The sequence below is a fragment of the Podarcis bocagei genome (genome assembly GCF_964188305.1).
Source record: "Podarcis bocagei genome assembly, chromosome: 3".
NCBI lineage: Eukaryota > Metazoa > Chordata > Lepidosauria > Squamata > Lacertidae > Podarcis > Podarcis bocagei.
Genome location: NC_138127.1, coordinates 110,703,938 through 110,723,861, shown reverse-complemented (window position 1 = coordinate 110,723,861; position 19,924 = coordinate 110,703,938). Strand labels below are relative to the sequence as shown.

General features: G+C 50.2%; 1 protein-coding gene across 1 annotated transcript in view; it reads left to right on the top strand.

Annotated features, from left to right (window-relative positions):
- Positions 1 to 303: 303 nt before the first annotated feature.
- CLU (clusterin) overlaps positions 304 to 19,924 on the top strand; it is a 36,146-nt gene continuing 16,525 nt past the window's right edge. The window contains exons 1-2 of the mRNA XM_081188696.1: positions 304 to 423; positions 14,799 to 14,913. Of these exons, the coding sequence (XP_081044822.1) occupies positions 14,826 to 14,913 (88 nt within the window). The 5' untranslated portion in view covers positions 304 to 423; positions 14,799 to 14,825. The remainder of the gene's footprint in view (positions 424 to 14,798; positions 14,914 to 19,924) is intronic.

Here is a 19,924-nt window from a genome sequence, read left to right as displayed (position 1 = left end):
AAATGAACCAATTCATGTGCATGAAGAACGCTCTGAAGAAAGGGGCTTTGCGGTGACGGAGGACGGTGAGAAGGCCTGGGGGGGTCGCTCTGGCTACCCTTTTACGAACGGACCCCAGATGCTTGAACAAACAGCGGGAGTCTGGGGGAACCAGAACCGGTTTGGGGGGCGCCCCGTCGGCGATGGAGCGGGAGCTACCCCTGGCGGCAGGTCCGGGAGCTGCGCTCTGGCTTGCTTCTTTCCCAGGCTCCATCCCTGGCGGGCAGGAGGGGGTGGAGGTTGATGTCTGTCTTGCGATGAGCTCAGAGCAGCTGAGGGGGGGGGGGGAGAGAAGGGGGGAGGGACCCGCCTATAAAAGCGCAAAGCGGCCACTGCGCCACGGATCGACCGGGCGAGGAGGACAAGCCGAGAGCGACTCGAGAGGTGATGCAGCTGCAGCGCTTTGGCAGGAAAAGTGGAGGCGGCGCGCAAAGTCGGCTGGATTTTGCGCCCTTCGCCTCTAAACAGCGGCTGCGGATATCTGCGCAGGCCGGGCAGGGTTTGCAAAGGGCTGGGAAGCGCGCGCGCGAGGGGAGGCGAGGATGGTTAATATTTGCAAAGGCAGAACCCCCCCCTTTCCTTTCCGGAGCAGCGCATCCACACGTGCGCGGAGCCGGAGAGGCGAGCTCTGCAGGGCGCACCTGCTTCGGAGTAGGTCAAGTGGGGCGGGGAGGGGTGGTCGACTCAAGAAACGACCACCGCACATCTGCTGTGTAGGTGGATGCGGGGAAAGCCCTAGTCTGACCTGCGCGGGCACACGCGTCACGTGTGAACGCTTTCCCTCAAGGACGCGGTTAGAAAACGGCCTTTTTGGGGAGGGTGGGAAAGGAGCGGGTCTTTGCGGGAGAACTCGGGCTGGGATGTCTTGCGTTGCTGGAGGGGTGTGTGTGTCTGTGTACGCGCACGCTTGTGGGTTGGTTTGTACGCGCGTGCTCGGCGTGGGGTGTGGGGGAGAGGATGGGCTGGGTTGCGCCCCCGAGACGGAGCGTGCGGGTTGCCGTAGAGGCACATTGATGGGAAAGAGGGCAGGCTGTGTCGCCTAGTGGTTGGGAACCTGGCTCATGAACGCAGTCTCCAGGGGGTACGCTGGAGGGAAGTGCTGTATAGTGGTGAGAACCCAGGCCTTGTGCTTCCCCCCTTCAATTAAGAGTGTTCCACTTCCTTATACTGAACGGAGTTGGGAGCTTCCTTATCCCGAGTCAAACCGTTGCCCCACCTCTCCCTATATGGCCTGCACTGACTGGCAGCATCCCTCTGGGAATTCAGACAAGGGAGCCTTCAGCTGCCCTCCCTGGAGATGTGGGAGGTTGCGGGGTGTGTGTGTGTGTGGCATCAGTGCTGATCCTGTGCCCTGAGCCCCACCCTCGTTGCCATGCAGAATCCGTCCCTGGCCTTGAGGATGGGCAAGGCTTTGCCACCGCAGCCGAGTTGGGTCAGATTAAGCAGACCAGGTACACCGTGTTCCTTTCGTAGGCTGGGCACGGTGTCCCTGATGCAGTTTCTGGCTCCGTGGCTGCCTTTGGGAAACAATGCTTTGCTGACCCCGGAATGGCACTCGGGCAGAGAGTTGTTGACGCATCAGCGGCGGGCTTTCGCCTGGTAAGGTTCCTAGACCTCATGACCGTTCAAAACATGCCTCTGAATTCCTATCTGGGGCTTTGGCAGAGGGAGGAAGTGTGCAGGTGTTGGCCAGTCTAGATGCCGCCATGGGGGAAACCGAGGAAGGGGAGGGTGGGGTGGAGTTTGAGGGGGCAGGCCCTGCACCACCCCAAATTGCAAGAGGGAGGGTACCCCAATCCCTTCCAGCGCCCTCTTTCCTCGCCCGAGTTGCAGCCTTCATCCAGCTCAAAAAGGATATTGAAGAGGTGGGAGAAGTTTAGAAAACTGCACGCAAAATTGAAGGGATGGAACGACTCCATGAAGAAAGGTTGCAGCCTTTGGGGCTTTTTAGTTCAGAGAAAAGACGAACAGAAACAACTCTGGAGGAGGGTGGGAACCCCAAAGGTCATCCAGCTCAACCCCCCGCAATGCGGGAATCGCAACTAAAGCATCCTTTACAGATGGCCACCCAACCTTTGCTTGAAAGCCTCCAACCTCATGGATGCTACAGTTGAGATTCCTGCCTTGCAGGGGGTTGGTCTGGATGACCTTTGAGGTCCCCTCCAACTCTATGATTCTGCGATGGAGAGTGCGTTGCCTGTCGAACAGCTTTCAGCTATGAGGAAGAGGATAAAAAATTATGCCTGGCCTGGAGGTAGTGGATAGAGGATGACTCATAACTCTCTCATAACTCTAGAATTTGTGGACGCGGGTGGCGCTGTGGGTTCAACCACAGAGCCTAGGACTTGCCGATCAGAAGGTCAGAGGTTCGAATCCCCCCGACGGGGTGAGCTCCCGCTGCTCGGTCCCTGCTCCTGCCAACCTAGCAGTTTGAAAGCACGTCAAAGTGCAAGTAGATAAATAGGTACCACTCCGGCGGGAAGGTAAACGGCGTTTCCGTGCGCTGCTCTGGTTCGCCAGAAGCGGCTTAGTCATGCTGGCCACATGACCCGGAAGCTGTACGCCGGCTCCCTCGGCCAATAAAGTGAGATGAGCGCCGCAACCCCAGAGTCGGCCACGACTGGACCTAATCGTCAGGGGTCCCTTTACCTTTAATGAAGCTGAAGGTTAGAAGATTCAGGACAGATTCACTCAGTGCAGAAACTATGGAACTCCCTGCCACATGCAGCTTGGATGGTTTGAAAAAAGGGTGACCTGATCCAGCAGGCTGTCCTGCTTTTTTTAATGAAATCATTTTTATTTGATTTTGCAAACATAAAATTATAGTGTTTTGCAAGTGAGATTAAAACCCTGCTGTTTTCATCTTCGTCTCTCAAACAGATGATAAATTTCCTCCATTCTTTTTAAAAGTTTTCATCCTCTTGGTTCCTTCGCTTTCCGGTCAACTTTGCCATCTCTGCACAGTCCATCAGCTCAGCTTGGCATAGGGAACTCTTTCTTCTTCCCATCCCTGGGCTAGTAGCATCCGTGCGGCTGTTGTCGCATACATAAAAAGTCTTTTCTGGTCTCCTTTGGAACATCTGTACCCATAATTCCTAATAGAAAAGCTTCTGCTTTTTTTTAAAAAAACAAAAGTTATTTTAAACATTTTTTTCCCCATTTCATTATATATCATCTCCCAGAAAGGTCTTTTCTTAGGTTCTGGTGAGCTCTAAAACGGGCCTTTTGCAGCCGAATAGCAACCCACCAGCCGTGTCGTTCCATTTTCCTGCTATTGTAGTTCTTTGTGGCAGCGTTTGATACTTCCATTCCTTCTCTCCCTCTCTCCCCCACTTGTGCCTGGAAAATTGTTGCAGATTTTTAGGTGTTTGGGGCAACATGTCCCTTAAGTGCAAGACGCGGGGCAGGATCCGTTTGATCTCTCACGACGGGCTTTGTTCCTGCTCTGAAATGCGATTGCACCGGATAGCTGTGCTCTGGTGCTCAAAGAGCAGCAGGGAAGAGTGTCAAACGCGAGAGCTCTAGAGGGATGACAATAGTGATCATATCTTTCTTGCACCCCCCCGTGATTTGGTGCCCCATTCAGTGGCGTAGCGTGGGTTGTCAGCACCCGGGGCAAGGCAAGTAATTTGCGCCCCCTAACCCGTGGATTTGCGCCCCCTAACCCTAACCCCCAGATGTTGCGCCCGGTGTGGCCGGCCCCCCTGCACCCCCCACGCTACGCCACTGGCCCCATTCATTTTGACACTGGATCTTGCCTTGAAAGGCTTTCAGCCTTCATCTGTTCTCCCAAGTTTGCAGGCAACGTATTCTTCTGCGTTAGTGAGAGCTAGAAACTTTCTTGTTGTTTTTTTTAACCCAAATCTCAAAAGATTCCTGGAAGAGTATTCATAAAAGCTGGCCAAATTTGCTCCTCTCTCCCCTGCAAAGGAGTCTGTTATGTCTGCAAACAGGGAACGCTTGCTGTATTCAGAGTGCCGCAGTGGATGGCTTATTGATATCCAAGAATACAAAGATTGTGCCTGTTATTGGGGTGGAAGGACTTGCCCGCATCGCAGAGCTGGCATCATGTAAGAGGCATTTGACAGTGGAACAGACTCCCTTGGAAGGTGGTGGAGGTTTTTAAGCGAAGGTTGGATGGCTCTCTGTCAGGGATGCTTTAGCTGAGATTCCAGCCTTGCAGGGGGTTGGACTAGATGTTAGAAACTAAAATATATAAGCTAGGTTCCTTAAACCAAGGTTGTAGCCACCAAAGTGGAATATCTGGCTATCAACCACTTGCAACCAAGTGAAGATGCCCGGGAGCCAGGATTGGTGCCCGACGTCTCCACCATCTGGGGATCATTGAATCTGGGCTGTTTCCACACACTAATGCAAAGTCCTGTGGCATTCTAGCAGTTTTATTTGATCCGCACAATCAGAATGAATTTCAGGAACCAAAATGCATTTTCCGCGCAGTCCAAGCAGGAGCAGTGCAAAAGGCTGTACCTAAATTTCGTCGCTCATCTTCACTTGCCCCAACCCTCACATTTGTGAAGAATATCCCTACGTTATGAATGGTCCGTGTCACCATTAAGAAAATGTAATTAGGATTGTCCCTGGGAAAAGCGACTTTTCTTCTTTAAGTACTCGAAGTTCTTAACCTGGCTCAAGGTTGTCCTCTGAACTAGCCAGATATTTAACTGAGAATCAATCACAGTCAGTCCATCATTTGGAAAATAAGACTTTATTTGAGATCCAGTGCCGAGGGCCTTCTGGCGGTTCCCTCGCTGAGAGAAGCCAAGTTACAGGGAACCAGGCAGAGGGCCTTCTCGGTGGTGGCGCCCGCCCAGTGGAATGCCCTCCCACTTAGTGTTATCCCACTAAGAGAACAACAACTAGATCAAGGGAAGTAATAGTGCCACTTTATTCTGCTCTGGTCAGACCTCACCTGGAGTACTGTGTCCAGTTCTGGGCACCACAATTCAAGAAGGACACTGACAAACTGGAACGTGTCCAGAGGAGGGCAACCAAAATGGTCAAAGGCCTGGAAACGATGCCTTATGAGGAACGGCTAAGGGAGCTGGGCACGTTTAGCCTGGAGAAGAGGAGGTTAAGGGGTGATATGATAGCCATGTTCAAAGATATAAAAGGATGTCACATAGAGGAGGGAGAAAGGTTGTTTTCTGCTGCTCCAGAGAAGCGGACACGGAGCAATGGATCCAAACTACAAGAAAGAAGATTCCACCTAAACATTAGGAAGAACTTTCTGACAGTAAGAGCTGTTTGACAGTGGAATTTGCTGCCAAGGAGTGTGGTGGAGTCTCCTACTTTGGAGGTCTTTAAGCAGAGGCTTGACAACCATATGTCAGGAGTGCTCTGATGGTGTTTCCTGCTTGGCAGGGGGTTGGACTCGATGGCCCTTGGGGTCTCTTCCAACTCTAGGATTCTAGGATTCTATGAACTACCAGACTTTTAGAAGACATCTGAAGGCAGCCCTATTTAGGGAAGCTTTTAATGTTTGATGCATTACTGTATTTTAATATTTTGTTGGAAGCCGCCCAGAGTGGCTGGGGAAGCCCAGCCAGATGGGCGGGTTATAAATAATATATTATTATTATTATTATTATTATTATTATTATTATTATTATTATTATTATTATTATTATTATTATTATTATTATTATTATTTAATTATTGTTATTTGCCAGGGCCCACTAGAAATCAACACAGGAGCATGGGAAGAACAGTGCAGAGAGCATTTCTGCCATCACTGAGCAACTCTGGCCTGGCAGGGCTGAGCTACTGGATTTTCTCATTTGAGATGCAATCTGGTTGGAGAGAGGGCCAGCGATGCGCAGCCAGTTTGTGGAATGTGATCCCGGCAGATTTGTGTGGCTGGCTTCCTCGCGTGAAATGCCGGCCGCTGTGAAACACAGCTGACACCGTTCCGTGTTTTTCATCCAGGCCCTGGAATTGGAGAGGTGGTGTGGGCAGCTGTGTGTGTTTGAAAGGCATGGAAGATCATTATGGTCTGTTTGCACAATCAAGGGCTCAGGGCTTGAATCAAGAGGGTTCTCTCTCTCTTTCTCTGTTTTTATTTTTTGTTTCAAGTGCAGGAACAATTCCCTCCTCCTCCTCTTCCCTGTCTGGCGCCTTATCTCTGGGAGGAATTTACTTTGTCCCAGAGCTGTTTCCCTGCTTCTTTTGTTTTGCAGCCTGCGCAGAAGGGCAGCCGTCCAACTATGCTGGCAATCACAGCCCCATTCTCTGCCCTTCAGCTTTTCTCTTTTTCGCTCGTTTTGATGCCTCGTTGGTCCCAGAGAATAAAGACAGAGACAAAGCAGGTGCTGAGATCTCACTTGCTGGACCAGTTTCCTTCCACTGCCATTTTGACTAAACCAATTGACCAACCAATTTCGAATGATGCTTTAAAAGAGGGCGAGACAAATTCATAGAGGTACGCCCCGCGGAGGACCTTAAGGTCCACAAATGACAACATTTTGGAGGTCCCAAGTCACAAGGTGGTTAGACTGGTCTCAACTAGGGCCAGGGCCTTTTCAGTGCTGGCCCCGACTTGGTGGAACGCTCTGTCCCAAGAGACTAGGGCCCTGTGGGACTTGATATCTTTCCGCAGGGCTTGCAAGACAAAGCTGTTCCGCCTGGCCTTTGGTTTGGACTCAGTCTGACCCTTATGTTTCCCTCCCCTTATGGTTTTGGTCTATGGGCTACTTTTAAAATGAGGCTGCATTTTAATTTGCATTTTAACCTGTACTTTAAATTGCCCCCCCCCCGTATTATGTTATTACTGTAATTTTTATTGGGGTTAGCCGCCCTGACTCCGGCTCTGGCCGGACAGGGTGGTGTATAAATAAAATTTATTATTATTATTTATTAGAAGAGGGCTGTCGAGGGCTACTAGCCATCACAGCTCGGCTCTGCCTCCACAGTCAGAAGCAGCGAGACTTCTGAATGTCTTCTGAAAGCATGAACCCACTTCCTGTACTGTACTATATTTCCCGACTGGTGCAGAGCCTCCACAAAAGTGCTCTCTTCGTGGGTCCTGTCCTCCCTACGAGGCTGGGACGCTTTTAAAGGGAGCATCAAAATATTTATTTCACTGGAAGCCGCAGCAGGGGAGAGTTGCTCTTGTGTTCAAATCCTGCTTGCAGGGTTTGCCCCAGTGAGAACAGAATGCTGGACTAGATGAGCTGCCTTTGCCCTGTTAATGGAGAAATCTGAGGGCTCCCTTGGACAAAAAACAAGGACCCCAGCCAGGAATAGCAGAGCAAAACAACAGCCAGTAGGCTTGGTCTTGATTGAAGACTGTCGCGACAGGACTCCCACCTGCCACCAGGTGGAACAAGATGGAAGCCCCGAACAAAAGAGCCCCCAGACTTTTATTAGCTGCTAATCCCCAAGTTGGGACGCGGGTGGCACTGTGGGTTAAACCACAGAGCCTAGGACTTCCCAGTCAGAAGGTCGGCGGTTTGAATCCCCGCAACGGGGTGAGCTCCCGTTGTTCAGTCCCAGCTCCTGTCCACCTAGCAGTTCGAAAGCACGTCAAAGTGCAAGTAGATAAATAGGTACTGCTCCAGCGGGAAGGTAACTGGCATTTCTGTGTGCTGCTCTGGTTTGCCAGAAGCAGCTTAGTCATGCTGGCCACATGACCCGGAAGCTGTACGCCGGCTCCCTCGGCCAGTAAAAGCGCCGCAACCCCAGAGTCGGCCACGACTGGACCTAACAGGTCAGGGGTCCCTTTACCTTTTAATCCCCATGTTACCCCTCCCCCAAACTACATCACTCATACATCATGGTTACATCATGAAAGGGGAGGTCTGGTGGCAGGAATCTGAGCATCCTGGACCCTGCCCCATGGTTCCCCTTGCCCTCCACCAAACACCCATCAAGTGGAACAAAAGAGATATTTACATTTCCATGTTTCCCAGCCAAGTTCATCGCACCCTTTTGTCTTCATCTGCATTTGTTATTTCTAGAATGGCTACCTGTCTGGCACTCAGGTATCAGGAGGCCAGGAATATCCCTCAGGCAGAGGGGCTGCTGAGTAGCTGAGCTCACATGTCTATAGGAATTTCTGAAGTTTTCCCAGTGAGCCAGTACAGAGATACATTTATCAGTGAATTCTTACATTTGGTATCATGCAGCAGAGGCCCTTTGAATAGATAGGAAGAAACTGTGATGAAGTGCTTTGTGGGTACAAGTCACAAAAGTGGCTGTGCTGATTTTGGTAGTGGGCTGCATGTGCAGGATATCTGCTGGAGGGGCAACCCCCCCCCACCACGTATAAATAAATTCCTGCAACAGCCCTGATCCAGCAGTCTCTCCTTACGTCTTTAAACACGGTATACGGTGTGGATGTGCCGGATTTTTGCAGGGTCCCCCTTGTCTTTGCCTGTCTAGAGAGAAAACTGTGTTTGTCGCTGAAAAGAGGTAGTGCATTGACCCTGGTCCATTGAGCCCAGAATTGTTGGCAGGCCTCCTGGGCCGAGCCGGCCACGTCTTTCCCATCCCCTGCTGCTACCCGATCCCTTTAACTGGAGATGCTGTGTGTGTGTGTGTGTGTTGAACCCGGGGCCTTCTCCATGCCAAGCAGCTGCCCTGCCGCTGAGCAGGTGGAAGGAGAGGAGGGTGGGAGAGAGATGTTCTTTGCCGGCTACGCATTCCCAGGTGACGGTGCCAGGGCTTGAGACAGGGACCTCTTGCATCCCTGAGCAGGTGCTTTGCCATTGACCTGTGGGTCTGAGCAACACGATGCCTTTTCTGCTCCCTTCCCACGCCATCGAGCTCTGGGGAGGCCAAGGGCGGCTTGGGATACACTGGCTACTTGTTGCAAGGATCCAAAGCACACAGCCTCCTGCTGCCCCGGGTGTCACTCCTGTGTGGGGCAGCCCCCTGGTACTCAAGGATAAAATGGTTCCTTTCGAATGTGCATTTTACTCCCTGCCCCATGATGGGCAGTTGGTCTCCTGCTGCTGCGAGTTTCCCAGGGAGGGATTGAGGTTTGATGAGGCCCTAAGCTACTGAAGAGGGACGCGGGTGGCGCTGTGGGCTAAACCACAGAGCCTAGGACTTGCCGATCGGAAGGTCAGTGGTTCGAATCCCCGTGACGGGGTGAGCTCCCGTTGCTCGGTCCCTGCTCCTGCCAACCTAGCAGTTCGAAAGCACGTCAAAGTGCAAGTAGATCATTAGGTACCACTCTGGCGGGAAGGTAAACGGCATTTTCGTGTGCTGCTCTGGTTCGCCAGAAGCGGTTTCGTCATGCTGGCCACATGACCCAGAAGCTGTATGCCGGCTCCCTCGGCCAGTAAAGCGAGATGAGCGCCGCAACCCCAGAGTCGGCCACGACTGGACCTAATGGTCAGGGGTCCTTTTACCTTTAAGCTACTGAAGGTAATGGGGCCTTTTATATGTGATATTTTAGGGAGCAGGCTAGCAGGTGGGGCCCATGACTTACATCAGAGGAGCCTACACAACACAAAACACTGTTGCTGTATTTTACTTGTTTTTTATGTTGTATTTTGGAAATGTACATCCAGGTTTTTTTCCTTTATAATAATAATTTATTATTTATACCCCGCCCATCTGGCTGAGTTTCCCCAGCCACTCTGGGCGGCTTCCAACAGAACACTAAAATACAATAACCTATTAAACATTAAAAGCTTCCCTAAACAGGGCTGCCTTCAGATGTCTTCTAAAAGTTTGGTAGTTATTTTTCTCTTCGACATCTGGTGGGAGGGTGTTCCACAGGGCGGGTGCCACCACTGAGAAGGCCCTCTGCCTGGTTCCCTGTAACTTGGCTTCTTGCAGCGAGGGAACCGCCAGAAGGCCCTCGGAGCTGGACCTCAGTGTCCGAGCAGAACGATGGGGGTGGAGACGCTCCTTCAGGTATACTTTAAACTTGGGGGGGCCTCCAAGAGAGTGGGGCCTGAAGCTATAGCTTATTTTGCTTTTATGCAAATCCGGCACTTTCTGTCCTGAATCTTCCAACATTCAGCTTCTTTCGATGACTGTGAGTTCTAGTGTTCGGAGCAAGAGCAGCATTGGATTTTGGGTGGTGTTTGCCACCCCCTCGTTCTATTTCCCTGTACAGTCATACCTCAGGTTGAAGTAGCTTCGGGATAAGTATTTTCGGGTTGCGCTCCTTGGCGACCCGGAAGTAGCGGAGCATGTTACTTCCGGGTTTCGTTGCTCGCGCATGCGCGGACAGTCAAAATGACATCACACGCATGTGCAGAAGCGGCGAATCGTGACCCACGCATGCGCAGATGCTGGTTGCATTCGCTTCTGGATGCGAATGGGGCTCCAGAATGGATCAACTTTGCATCCAGAGGTACCACTGTACCGACACCTAGCCAAGGGGGTTCAAAACCAAGAAGATCCACAATTGAGAAGATCGAGTTGGGGGCTCCAAATATTGGCTTCGCTCAGGGCACCGGCTTGCCAAAGATTACCAAAGTCTGCCAAGGTTTTTCCCCTGTCTATTCTCTCTTTGCCAGCCCCCCTCCAGCCTGCCCTCATTTGGGAATTTTTTGCTCAAACCCTCGGTGGTTTGGGTTGGCTTTTTTCCGAACGCTTTCCCAGCAATCCTCTCCCCCTTTCCTCTCCTGGTGGGGATCCATCTGCCAGTCTTGCTGAAGGCACAGGCACAAAATCTCCGAGGGAGGGAGGCTCGGCCTGTTCCTTTCTCCCCCCCCCCCATTATGCCTGCTGATTCAGAGGGCACACGCAGCCAGCTTGCCAATCTCCCCCCTCATTCTATTTCTCCGTGAGAGCTGCCTGCCTGCCCCGCTTGCCTTGGATGGCAGTGCCATCTGTTACGCAACTCTTCCTCCCAACGGGCACAAGGGAGGGAGTTTCCAGAAAGCGGGACCTTGGCACAATGCGGCCCCCATTTCCGCACCCCCCCTGGATTCCAGAAGCTCCAGCCCATGGAGACGAGGGAGACCGGCCAAGAAACTTCTCTGTTTCTGAGCTCTGTGTGTTTCTCCCTTCAGACACTCTGTACTCAGAGCATGTCCACCCCTATTTTGTGGCTCTGTTTGGGGGGGGTCTTGCAGCTGGTCTCTAGGGCGGCAGAGGGACAGGGAGAGCGATGCAAAACTCCAGCCGCTTCCAAGGGCCGCAGGTGGAGCGCATTTCAGCCATCATCTCCTCTGCGGCCAAGTTTCCTGTTTGTTTTTCAATGGCTGGACTAGATAAGGCACAGACTGCGCACGGCCAGAACGCCAGCTGTTCAGAGAGCATGACGGCAGCCTCTGCAATTAAGGCAATCTCTAAAATTGGTTTGTTGTTGTTCTTGCTTTTAATACTTATTTTGAACCGTCCTGAGATCTGCAGATGAAGGGCGGTATGCAAATGTAATAATTAAAGATGAAAAAGGGGGCAGAGGAAAGTTTTTCTCCCTCCTCACACTTGTGGACATGCGATGAAGCTGAATGTTGGAACATTCAGGACAGATAAAGTGAGTGTCTGGAGGCAGTTGGAGGATGGATGGCGGCTAACAGATTGAGGTTGAATCCTGACAAGACAGAAGTACTGTTTTGGGGGGACGGGATGGGCGGGTGTGGAGGACTCCCTGGTCCTGAATGGGGTAACTGTGCCCCTGAAGGACCAGGTGTGCAGCCTGGGAGTCATTCTGGACTCACAGCTGTCCATGGAGGCGCAAGTTAATTCTGTGTCCAGGGCAGCTGTCTATCAGCTCCATCTGGTACGCAGGATGAGACCCTATCTCTCTCCAGAGTGGTGCATGCTCTAGTTATCTCCCGCTTGGACTACTGCAATGCGCTCTACGTGGGGCTACCTTTGAAGGTGACCCGGAAACTACAACTAATCCAGAATGCGGCAGCTAGACTGGTGACTGGGAGTGGTCGCTGGGACCACATAACACCGGTCTTGAAAGACCTACATTGGCTCCTAGTAGGTTTTCAAGCACAATTCAAAGTGTTGGTGTTGACCTTTAAAGCTCTAAACAGCCTTGGTCCAGTATATCTGAAGGAGCGTCTCCACCCCCATCGTCCAGCCCAGACACTGTGGTCCAGCGCCGAGGGCCTTCTGGCGCTTCCCTTGCTGCGAGAAGCCAAGTTACAGGGAACCAGTCAGAGGGCCTTCTCGGTAGTGGTGCCCACCCTGTGGAACGCCCTCCCACCAGATGTCAAAGAGAACAACAACTACCAGACTTTTAGAAGACATCTGAAGGCAGCCCTGTTTAGGGAAGCTTTTAATGTTTGATGCATTGTTGTTGTTGTTGTTGTTGTTTAGTCGTTTAGTCGTGTCCGACTCTTCGTGACCCCCTGGACCAGAGAACGCCAGGCCCCCCTGTCTTCCACTGCCTCCCGCAGTTTGGTCAAACCCATGCTGGTAGCTTCGAGAACACTGTCCCACCATCTCGTCCTCTGCCGTCCCCTTCTCCTTGTGCCCTCCATCTTTCCCAACATCAGGGTCTTTCCCAGGGAGTCTTCTCTTCTCATGAGGTGGCCAAAGTATTGGAGCCTCAGCTTCACGATCTGTCCTTCCAGTGAGCACTCAGGGCTGATTTCCTTCAGAATGGAGAGGTTCAAGAGTCTCCTCCAGCACCATAATTCATTAATTAATTTGATGCATTACTTTATTTTAATATTGTGTTGGAAGCTGCCCAGAGTGCCTGGGGAAACCCAGCCAGATGGGCGGGGTATAAATAATAAAATATTATTATTATTATTTAAGAGAAACTGTGGAACTCCCTGCCACAGGAGGCAGTGACGGCCACCAACTTGGATGGCTTTGAAAGAAGATTGGACAAATTCGTTGAGGAGCAGAGGGCTTTCAATCGCTCCTAGCCAGGATGGCTCTGCTCCGCCTCCAAAGTCAAAGGCAGCAATGCTTCTGGATCCCAGTTGCTGGAAACTGCAGGAGGGGAGAGTTGCTCCTGAGTTCAAATCCCGCTTGCAGGTTTCCCTTTGGGTCATCTGGTCAGCGGCTGTGAGAACAGGATGCTGGGTTAGATAGGCCATGGGCCTGATCCAGCCGGGCTCTCCTTATGTTCTCATCCCCAAAATCAGCTGTTCAGTTTTTGACATCAAACTCACCTTACCAGTATTCAATTAAAAGTGGCTTATACAGTGACATGCAGCCACTGCAAAATCCAAATGCAAGATCAAACATGGAAACAGAATGCTAATAAACTTTTGGTAATAAACTTTTTTAAACAACAACAGCCAACAGTAATTCAGTGACTGAGAGGGCACAGGGTTGGTTTCCAGTAGCAAGGAGTTCCGCTGCTTTCCATAGCTCCCTTGTGCTTTTTTGGCAAGAGAGGGACGCTTCAACTTTTTTGCACTTGGAGGTGTCCATCCTGTTCACCCTTGGAGTATCTAAACCCCCCTTTTTTAAAAAAAATATTATTGAATTTTACCGCCACCACCACCATTATTTCAAAAACAAAATGCATTATAAATCCTCAACACGCCCCCCCCCCGACTTCCCTCAACTTCCTTTTCTGGATTTTTTGGCATATTATCCCTCCCTCCTTATTGGATATTTTTTATTCTTTAATTTTTTAAAAAAATAATAATTCCTCTCTTATCATTTTAACACCCTCTTTCTATTTCTGCATTTGCTTTGTTAATTGCAAGTGTTTAGTCAAACCCTGTGAGCAGGGCCAGGCAGATAATGTGCCCCCCCTTTTTTACCCTGGGGATAATTGAAGTCTTATACATATGTAAGTATATAAATAATTTCCCCAAAAGTTATGCTGACAAGTAATTTTATTTCAAGGCTTGAACCGTATCTGCATATAAAGACAAAATGGAAAATATAGATATACAATAGTGCTTTTGGCGAGGCCCCCTTTTGGAATCGGAGGCCCGGCCAAGTGGTCCATATAGCCCCCCCCCCCTCTGTCTGGGCCTGCCTGTGAGCGAGTCTATTTCTTTACATTAATTCTGTAAATAGAACAGAAATGGTTCCCAGTCCTTCTTGAAATCTCTGTTGTCTTTATCTCAAAGTCTTTCCGTTAGTTTTGCCATTTCAGCATATTCCATCTGCTTTCCTTGCCATTCTTCAGTTTCAATACTTTTGCATCTTTGTGCTAGCAATATCCTAACCGCAGTTGTAGCATACAGTGGTACCTCTGGTTGCGAACGGGATCCGTTCCGGAGGCCCATTCGCAACATTAATAATAATAATAATAATAATAATAATAATAATAATAATAATAATAATAATAATTTATACCCCGCCCATCTGGCTGGGTTTCCCCAGCCACTCTGGGCGGCTTCCAAAAGAATATTAAAATACTGTGATACATCAAACATTAAAAGCTTCCCTAAACAGGGCTGCCTTCAGATGTCTTCTAAAAGTCTGGTAGTTGTTGTTCTCCTTGACATCTGGTGGGAGGGCGTTCCACAGGGAGGGCGCCACCACCAAGAAGGCCCTCTGCCTGGTTCCCTGTAACTTGGCTTCTCGCAGTGAGGGAACCGCCAGAAGGCCCTGGGAACTGGACCTCAGTGTCTGGGCTGAACGATGGAGATGGAGACGCTCCTTCAGTGCGTACGCGCGGGTTGTGATTCACCGCTTCCGCGCATGCACGTGATGTAATTTTGCACTTCTGCGAGAGTGACGAAACCCGGAGGTAACCCTTTCCGGTACTTCCGGGTCGCGGCGGGACATAACCTGAAAGAACGTAACATGAGGTGTGACTGTACATGAACAGTTCAGTACCTGAACCCTTCCCGCTCTCTGATGTGGCCCTGTCTTCCTGACGACTTTCCTTATCTTTTCAGGAACCTGGTTTTGTTTCTGCGGAGAAGATGACACTTTCTGGATGGCTCCCTCTGCTGGGGCTCCTCTTTTTCTGGGATGGCGGACACTGCCTTGTTCCTCCTGAAGAGCTGAAACGTAAGTAAGCAACGGTGGAGAGGCTGGCACTTCTATATGTCTGCATTCTTCTTAAATGAAGGACCAGGTGCACAGCCTGGGAGTCATTTTGGACTCACAGCTGTCCATGGAGGCGCAGGTCAATTCTGTGTCCAGGGCAGCTGTTTATCAGCTCCATCTGGTATCCAGGCTGAGACCCTACCTGCCTGCGGACTGTCTCGCCAGAGTGGTGCATGCTCTGGTTATCTCCCGCTTGGACTACTGCAATGCACTCTACGTGGGGCTACCTTTCAAGGTGACCCGAAAACTACAACTAATCCAGAATGCGGCAGCTAGACTGGTGACTGGGGGCGGCCGCCGAGACCACATAACACCAGTCCTGAAAGACCTACATTGGCTCCCAGTCCGTTTCTGAGCACAATTCAAAGTGTTGATGCTGACCTTGAAAGCCCTAAATGGCCTCAGTCCAGTATACCTGAAGGAGCGTCTCCACCCCCATCGTTCAGCCTGGACACTGAGGTCCAGCACCAAGGGCCTTCTGGCGGTTCCTTCCCTGCGAGAAGCCAAGTTACAGGGAACCAGGCAGAGGGCCTTCTCAGTGGTGGCACCCACCCTGTGGAACACCCTCCGAACAGATGTCAAAGAGATAAACAACTACTTGAGATTTAGAAGACATCTGAAGGCAGCCCTTTTTAGGGAAGCTTTTAATGTTTAACCGACTAAGGTAGAAGGTAAAGGGACCCCTGACCATTAGATCCAGTCGTGGCCGACTCTGGGGTTGCGGCGCTCATCTCGCTTTATTGGCCGAGGGAGCTGGCGTACAGCTTCCGGGTCATGTGGCCAGCAGGACTAAGCCGCTTCTGGTGAACCAGAGCAGCTCACGGAAACGCCTTTTGCCTTCCCGCCAGAGCGGTACCTATTTATCTACTTGCACTTTGACGTGCTTTCGAACTGCTAGGTGGGCAGGAGCAGGGACTGAGCAACGGGAACTCACCCCATTGCGGGGATTCGAACCACCGACCTCCTGATCGGCAAGTCCTAGGCTCTGTGGTTTAACCCACAGCGCCACCTGTGTCCCTGTTTAACAGACTACTGTATTTTAATACTTTGTTGGAAGCTGCCCAGAGTGGCTGGGGAAACCCAGCCAGATGGCTGGGGTATAAATAATAAATTATTATTATTATTATTAATGTACAGTGGTACCTCTGCTTGCGAACAGGATCCGTTCTGGAGGCCCGTTCGCAACATGAAAGGAAAGCAACCTGTGTCTGTGCATCTGCACATGCGCAGGTCGCGATTCACTGCTTCTGCGCATGATGTCATTTTGTGCATCTGCGCATACGCGAGTGGCGAAACCCGGTACTTCTGGGTCGCTGCGGGACGCAACCTGAAAAAGCGTAACATGAAGCAAACGTAACAAGAGGTATGACTGTGGTGGAAGTGCTTCTCATTCCAAACCAGTCCAAGGAGCCCCGGACTGGAAAACGCTTTTGCATTTTTGCATTTGTCAATCAGGTTTGCTAAAAAAACACACAACTCCTTTGCGCTTTTCATTTTTGGGTAAGGATACGGGGCGGGCAGAGAGGATGTGTTGGAACTGTGGCTTGATCAGACTTGTCCTGTGGCATCCATAATAGATGCCCAGAATCTTAAAAAAAGGGATAAAAAGAAATGTTCTTGCCAATTTTAGGCTGCAAGGGCATAATTTCGACACCTGCACCAGGAAGTCATTTCCCAGAACTGTGACTCAGGGGCTCGTGGGGGGAATCATTTCTGCCTGGCGAGGTCGCAATGTTTTGCTACGGTTGCCAAATTGCCAGGGTTGCGGTCAAGGGTGCAGGGCGGAGGCTGCTGCTTCTGTGTGTATTTAGATGATTTGGGAATGATTGTTGGCGCTTGAAAAGCCCCAGACAGGATGCAAAAAAAAGGGCAGGAAAAGGCAACAATAACTCACCAGTCAGTGGCTTTTCCCCGCTTCCCCAAGTTCTGGGATGCATGGTATGTTTATAAATTGCATGAACGAGCTGCTTGATTATAAAAAAAAGGAAAAAAATTACAAACAAGGATAAAACAATAAAATTAACAATGAGACTAATAATAATATTTTCTGCATTTGTTTTGTAAATTGCAAGTGTTTCATCAAACCCTGCAAGGGAGTCCATTTCTTTACATTGATTCTGTAAAAAATAATAATAATAATAATAATAATAATAATAATAATAATAATAATAATATCCCACCCTTCCAGGTTCAGAAAACTGGGCTCAGGGCGGCTAACCACAAATTTAAAACACTTAATTGATGCAACAAAAAACAGCATAAAATACAGTATAAAACGTGAATAACAACAAATTCAGAATTCAAAAATCAATTTAGGGGGGAAATGCATCCAATAAACATTGGATGATCCCCAGGGCTAGCTGGCTAAGTTAGTCCTATTTGGGCCAGCGAGGAGACCAGGGGAGAATTAGCTGTGGGATCCCAGAGCGGGGAATCTTCATAAAAAGGGGAGGGGGAGGGAAGGAAGGGGAATAAAAGATCAGGCTGAATTCAAATTAAAGGCCAGGCGGAATAGCTCTGTCTTACAGGCCCTTCAGAAGGAGGTTAAATCCTGCAGGGCCCTAGTCTCATGGGACAGAGCATTCCACCAGGTTGGAGCCACCACTGAGAAGGCCCTGGCCCTGGTGGAGGGTAGTCTGACTTCCTTAGGGCCTGGGACCTCTAAATTATGGTTATTCATGGACCTTAAGGTCCTCTGCGGGGCAGACCAGGAGAGGCGGTCCCGGAAATACTACGCCCCTAAGCCACAAAGGGCTTTAAAGGTCAAAACCACCACCTTAAACCTGACCTGATACTAAAAAATAACAAAAGAAGTAAAAATAAAAACAAGAAAAATTAACAATAATTTCCGAAAAGTTTAAAATGGGCTTTAAAAGAGGATGAGACAAACTCATGGGAGAGAGGGCCATTGATAGCTACTAGCGACAACAGCTATGCTTTGCCTCAATGGCCAGAGGCAGCAATGCTTCTGAATAGCAGGAGGGGAGATGGGTCTTGTGTTCGAATCCTGCTTGCAAAAGGGCATTGGGGTGGCCACTGTGAGAACAGGAAGCTGGACCGGACGGACCGTCTTCCTGATCCAGCAAGGCTCTTCTTCTGAGAGCCAGTATGGCGTGGTGGTCAGGAGCTGGGCGAGACCAGGGTTCGAATCCCCCACTCATCGGGTATGACCTTGGCCTCTCAGCCTTACAGGGCTGTTGTTGGGATTGAATGAGGAAGGGGGAGGACCGTTTACGCGACCCTGAGCTCCGCAGAGAAAAAGGTGGGATAGAAATGCAACAAGTAAACAAATAGATAAACATTCTTCCCCCCCCCAATTTTTAAAATTGATATTCCATTTTTTTTAAACAAACAAACAAACAAACAAACATAAATCAACGCCTTAATTGAACCAATCTTATTAACATTGTTAAGTGACTTCTTCGTATCCCCCGGGCTGAGTTTCAATGTATATCATTTGAACGGTTTTCCAAAACCAATATTCTCATAAACTTCATCACTTAATCACTTAACATCTTTCTTTCATTCCCATTTGACATTTCAACATATGGATTTATCACATTACATGTTTAAATCCTAAGCCTCTCTAGTATTTGCAAGCTTTCCCAATTAATTTAACATATTGACCGTATTTTTCGCCCTATAAGACGCACTTTTCCCCCTCCCAAAATGAAGGGGGAAATGTGTATGGGGCGAATGCAGGCTTTCGCTGAAGCTTGGAGAGCGAGAGGGGTCGGTGCGCACCAACCCCTCTTGCTCTCCAGGCTTCAGGAAGCTCTCCGCAAGCCTTGGGAGCTCCGCGCGAATTCCCGTTGGGCTCTCAAGGCTTGCGGATAGCAGCTTGCATCCTGAAGCCTGGGGCGCGCTGCACAGTGCACCCCAGGCTTCGTGCAGATATTGGGCAGCCCCACAAGCTTGGGGGACAGCGGGGAGGCGGAGCGCCGCCATCCCGCTGTTCCCCGACCTGGTTTGGAGGCTGGCGCTGGGGAGAAGCGCGCTTCTCCTCATCGCCAGCCCCACAAGCTCAGGGGACAGATATCCGCAAGCCTGGGGAGACCGGCGCGACTTCCTGCCGGGCTCCCTAGGCTTGCGGATAGCAGCCTGTTCTGGGGGCTGGGGTCGGGGGAAGCTTAGGCATCCCCCGCCCCAGCCCCGCACCTGGGAGAAAAATAAATTCCCCCCCTTTATTTCCCCCCCGAAACTAGGCGCGTCCTATGGGCTGGTGCACCCTATGGGGCAAAAAATACGGTAACTAAATACTCTTTGGATTTCATCCATTCCTCCTTGTACTCCTCCTCCAAATAGATAGGCGTTCTTATGTGAGACTGCAGCCTTATAGGAGTTCAGCGATTGGGTCTGCGTTGCTCCTGGATAGGAGGAAGGAAGTCAAATGACACCGAGGGCTGGTTCAGAGAAAGAGTTCTATATTTCTGCTCTCCGGAACAGCAGAAAGGCACTTGTGGGGTTAGTCCACAGCAAGTCCAAAGAAATGAGAAATTTCATGCAGTATATATATCCTCCAGGCACCCTCTCCCTCCTTCCCCAGGAATCCAACCATGTCAGCCTATACACGCAGGTTGACATCACATATGTTCCTGCTCCGGTATTCTTAACCATAAAAGGGTATTCCTTCCTGTACTTCTGACCATAAAAGGATCTTACTCTTATCTTGGAGCAAGAGGTCACCAACTCCAAGAACACACTCTGGCGCTGTTCCCGGACTAGGTCTGTGCGTCTTTGTGGTCTTTGTGGTCAGGATGTAAGATAAGGCCCAGAGTGTCATCCCTGTTCCGCTTTGGAATGGACAAAGCCATCCATCATTACCGGCCTTCATGGACTGATAAGGGGGAGAGCTTTGAGCACTTGTTTATACAGCTGGGTTTTGGCTCAAGAGCTCAAGTTAAAGCATTTTAGCTACGGAAAAATAGGGATTTTGGTGCAGTTTCAAACTGCCTGCACAGTCAGTTTTGGG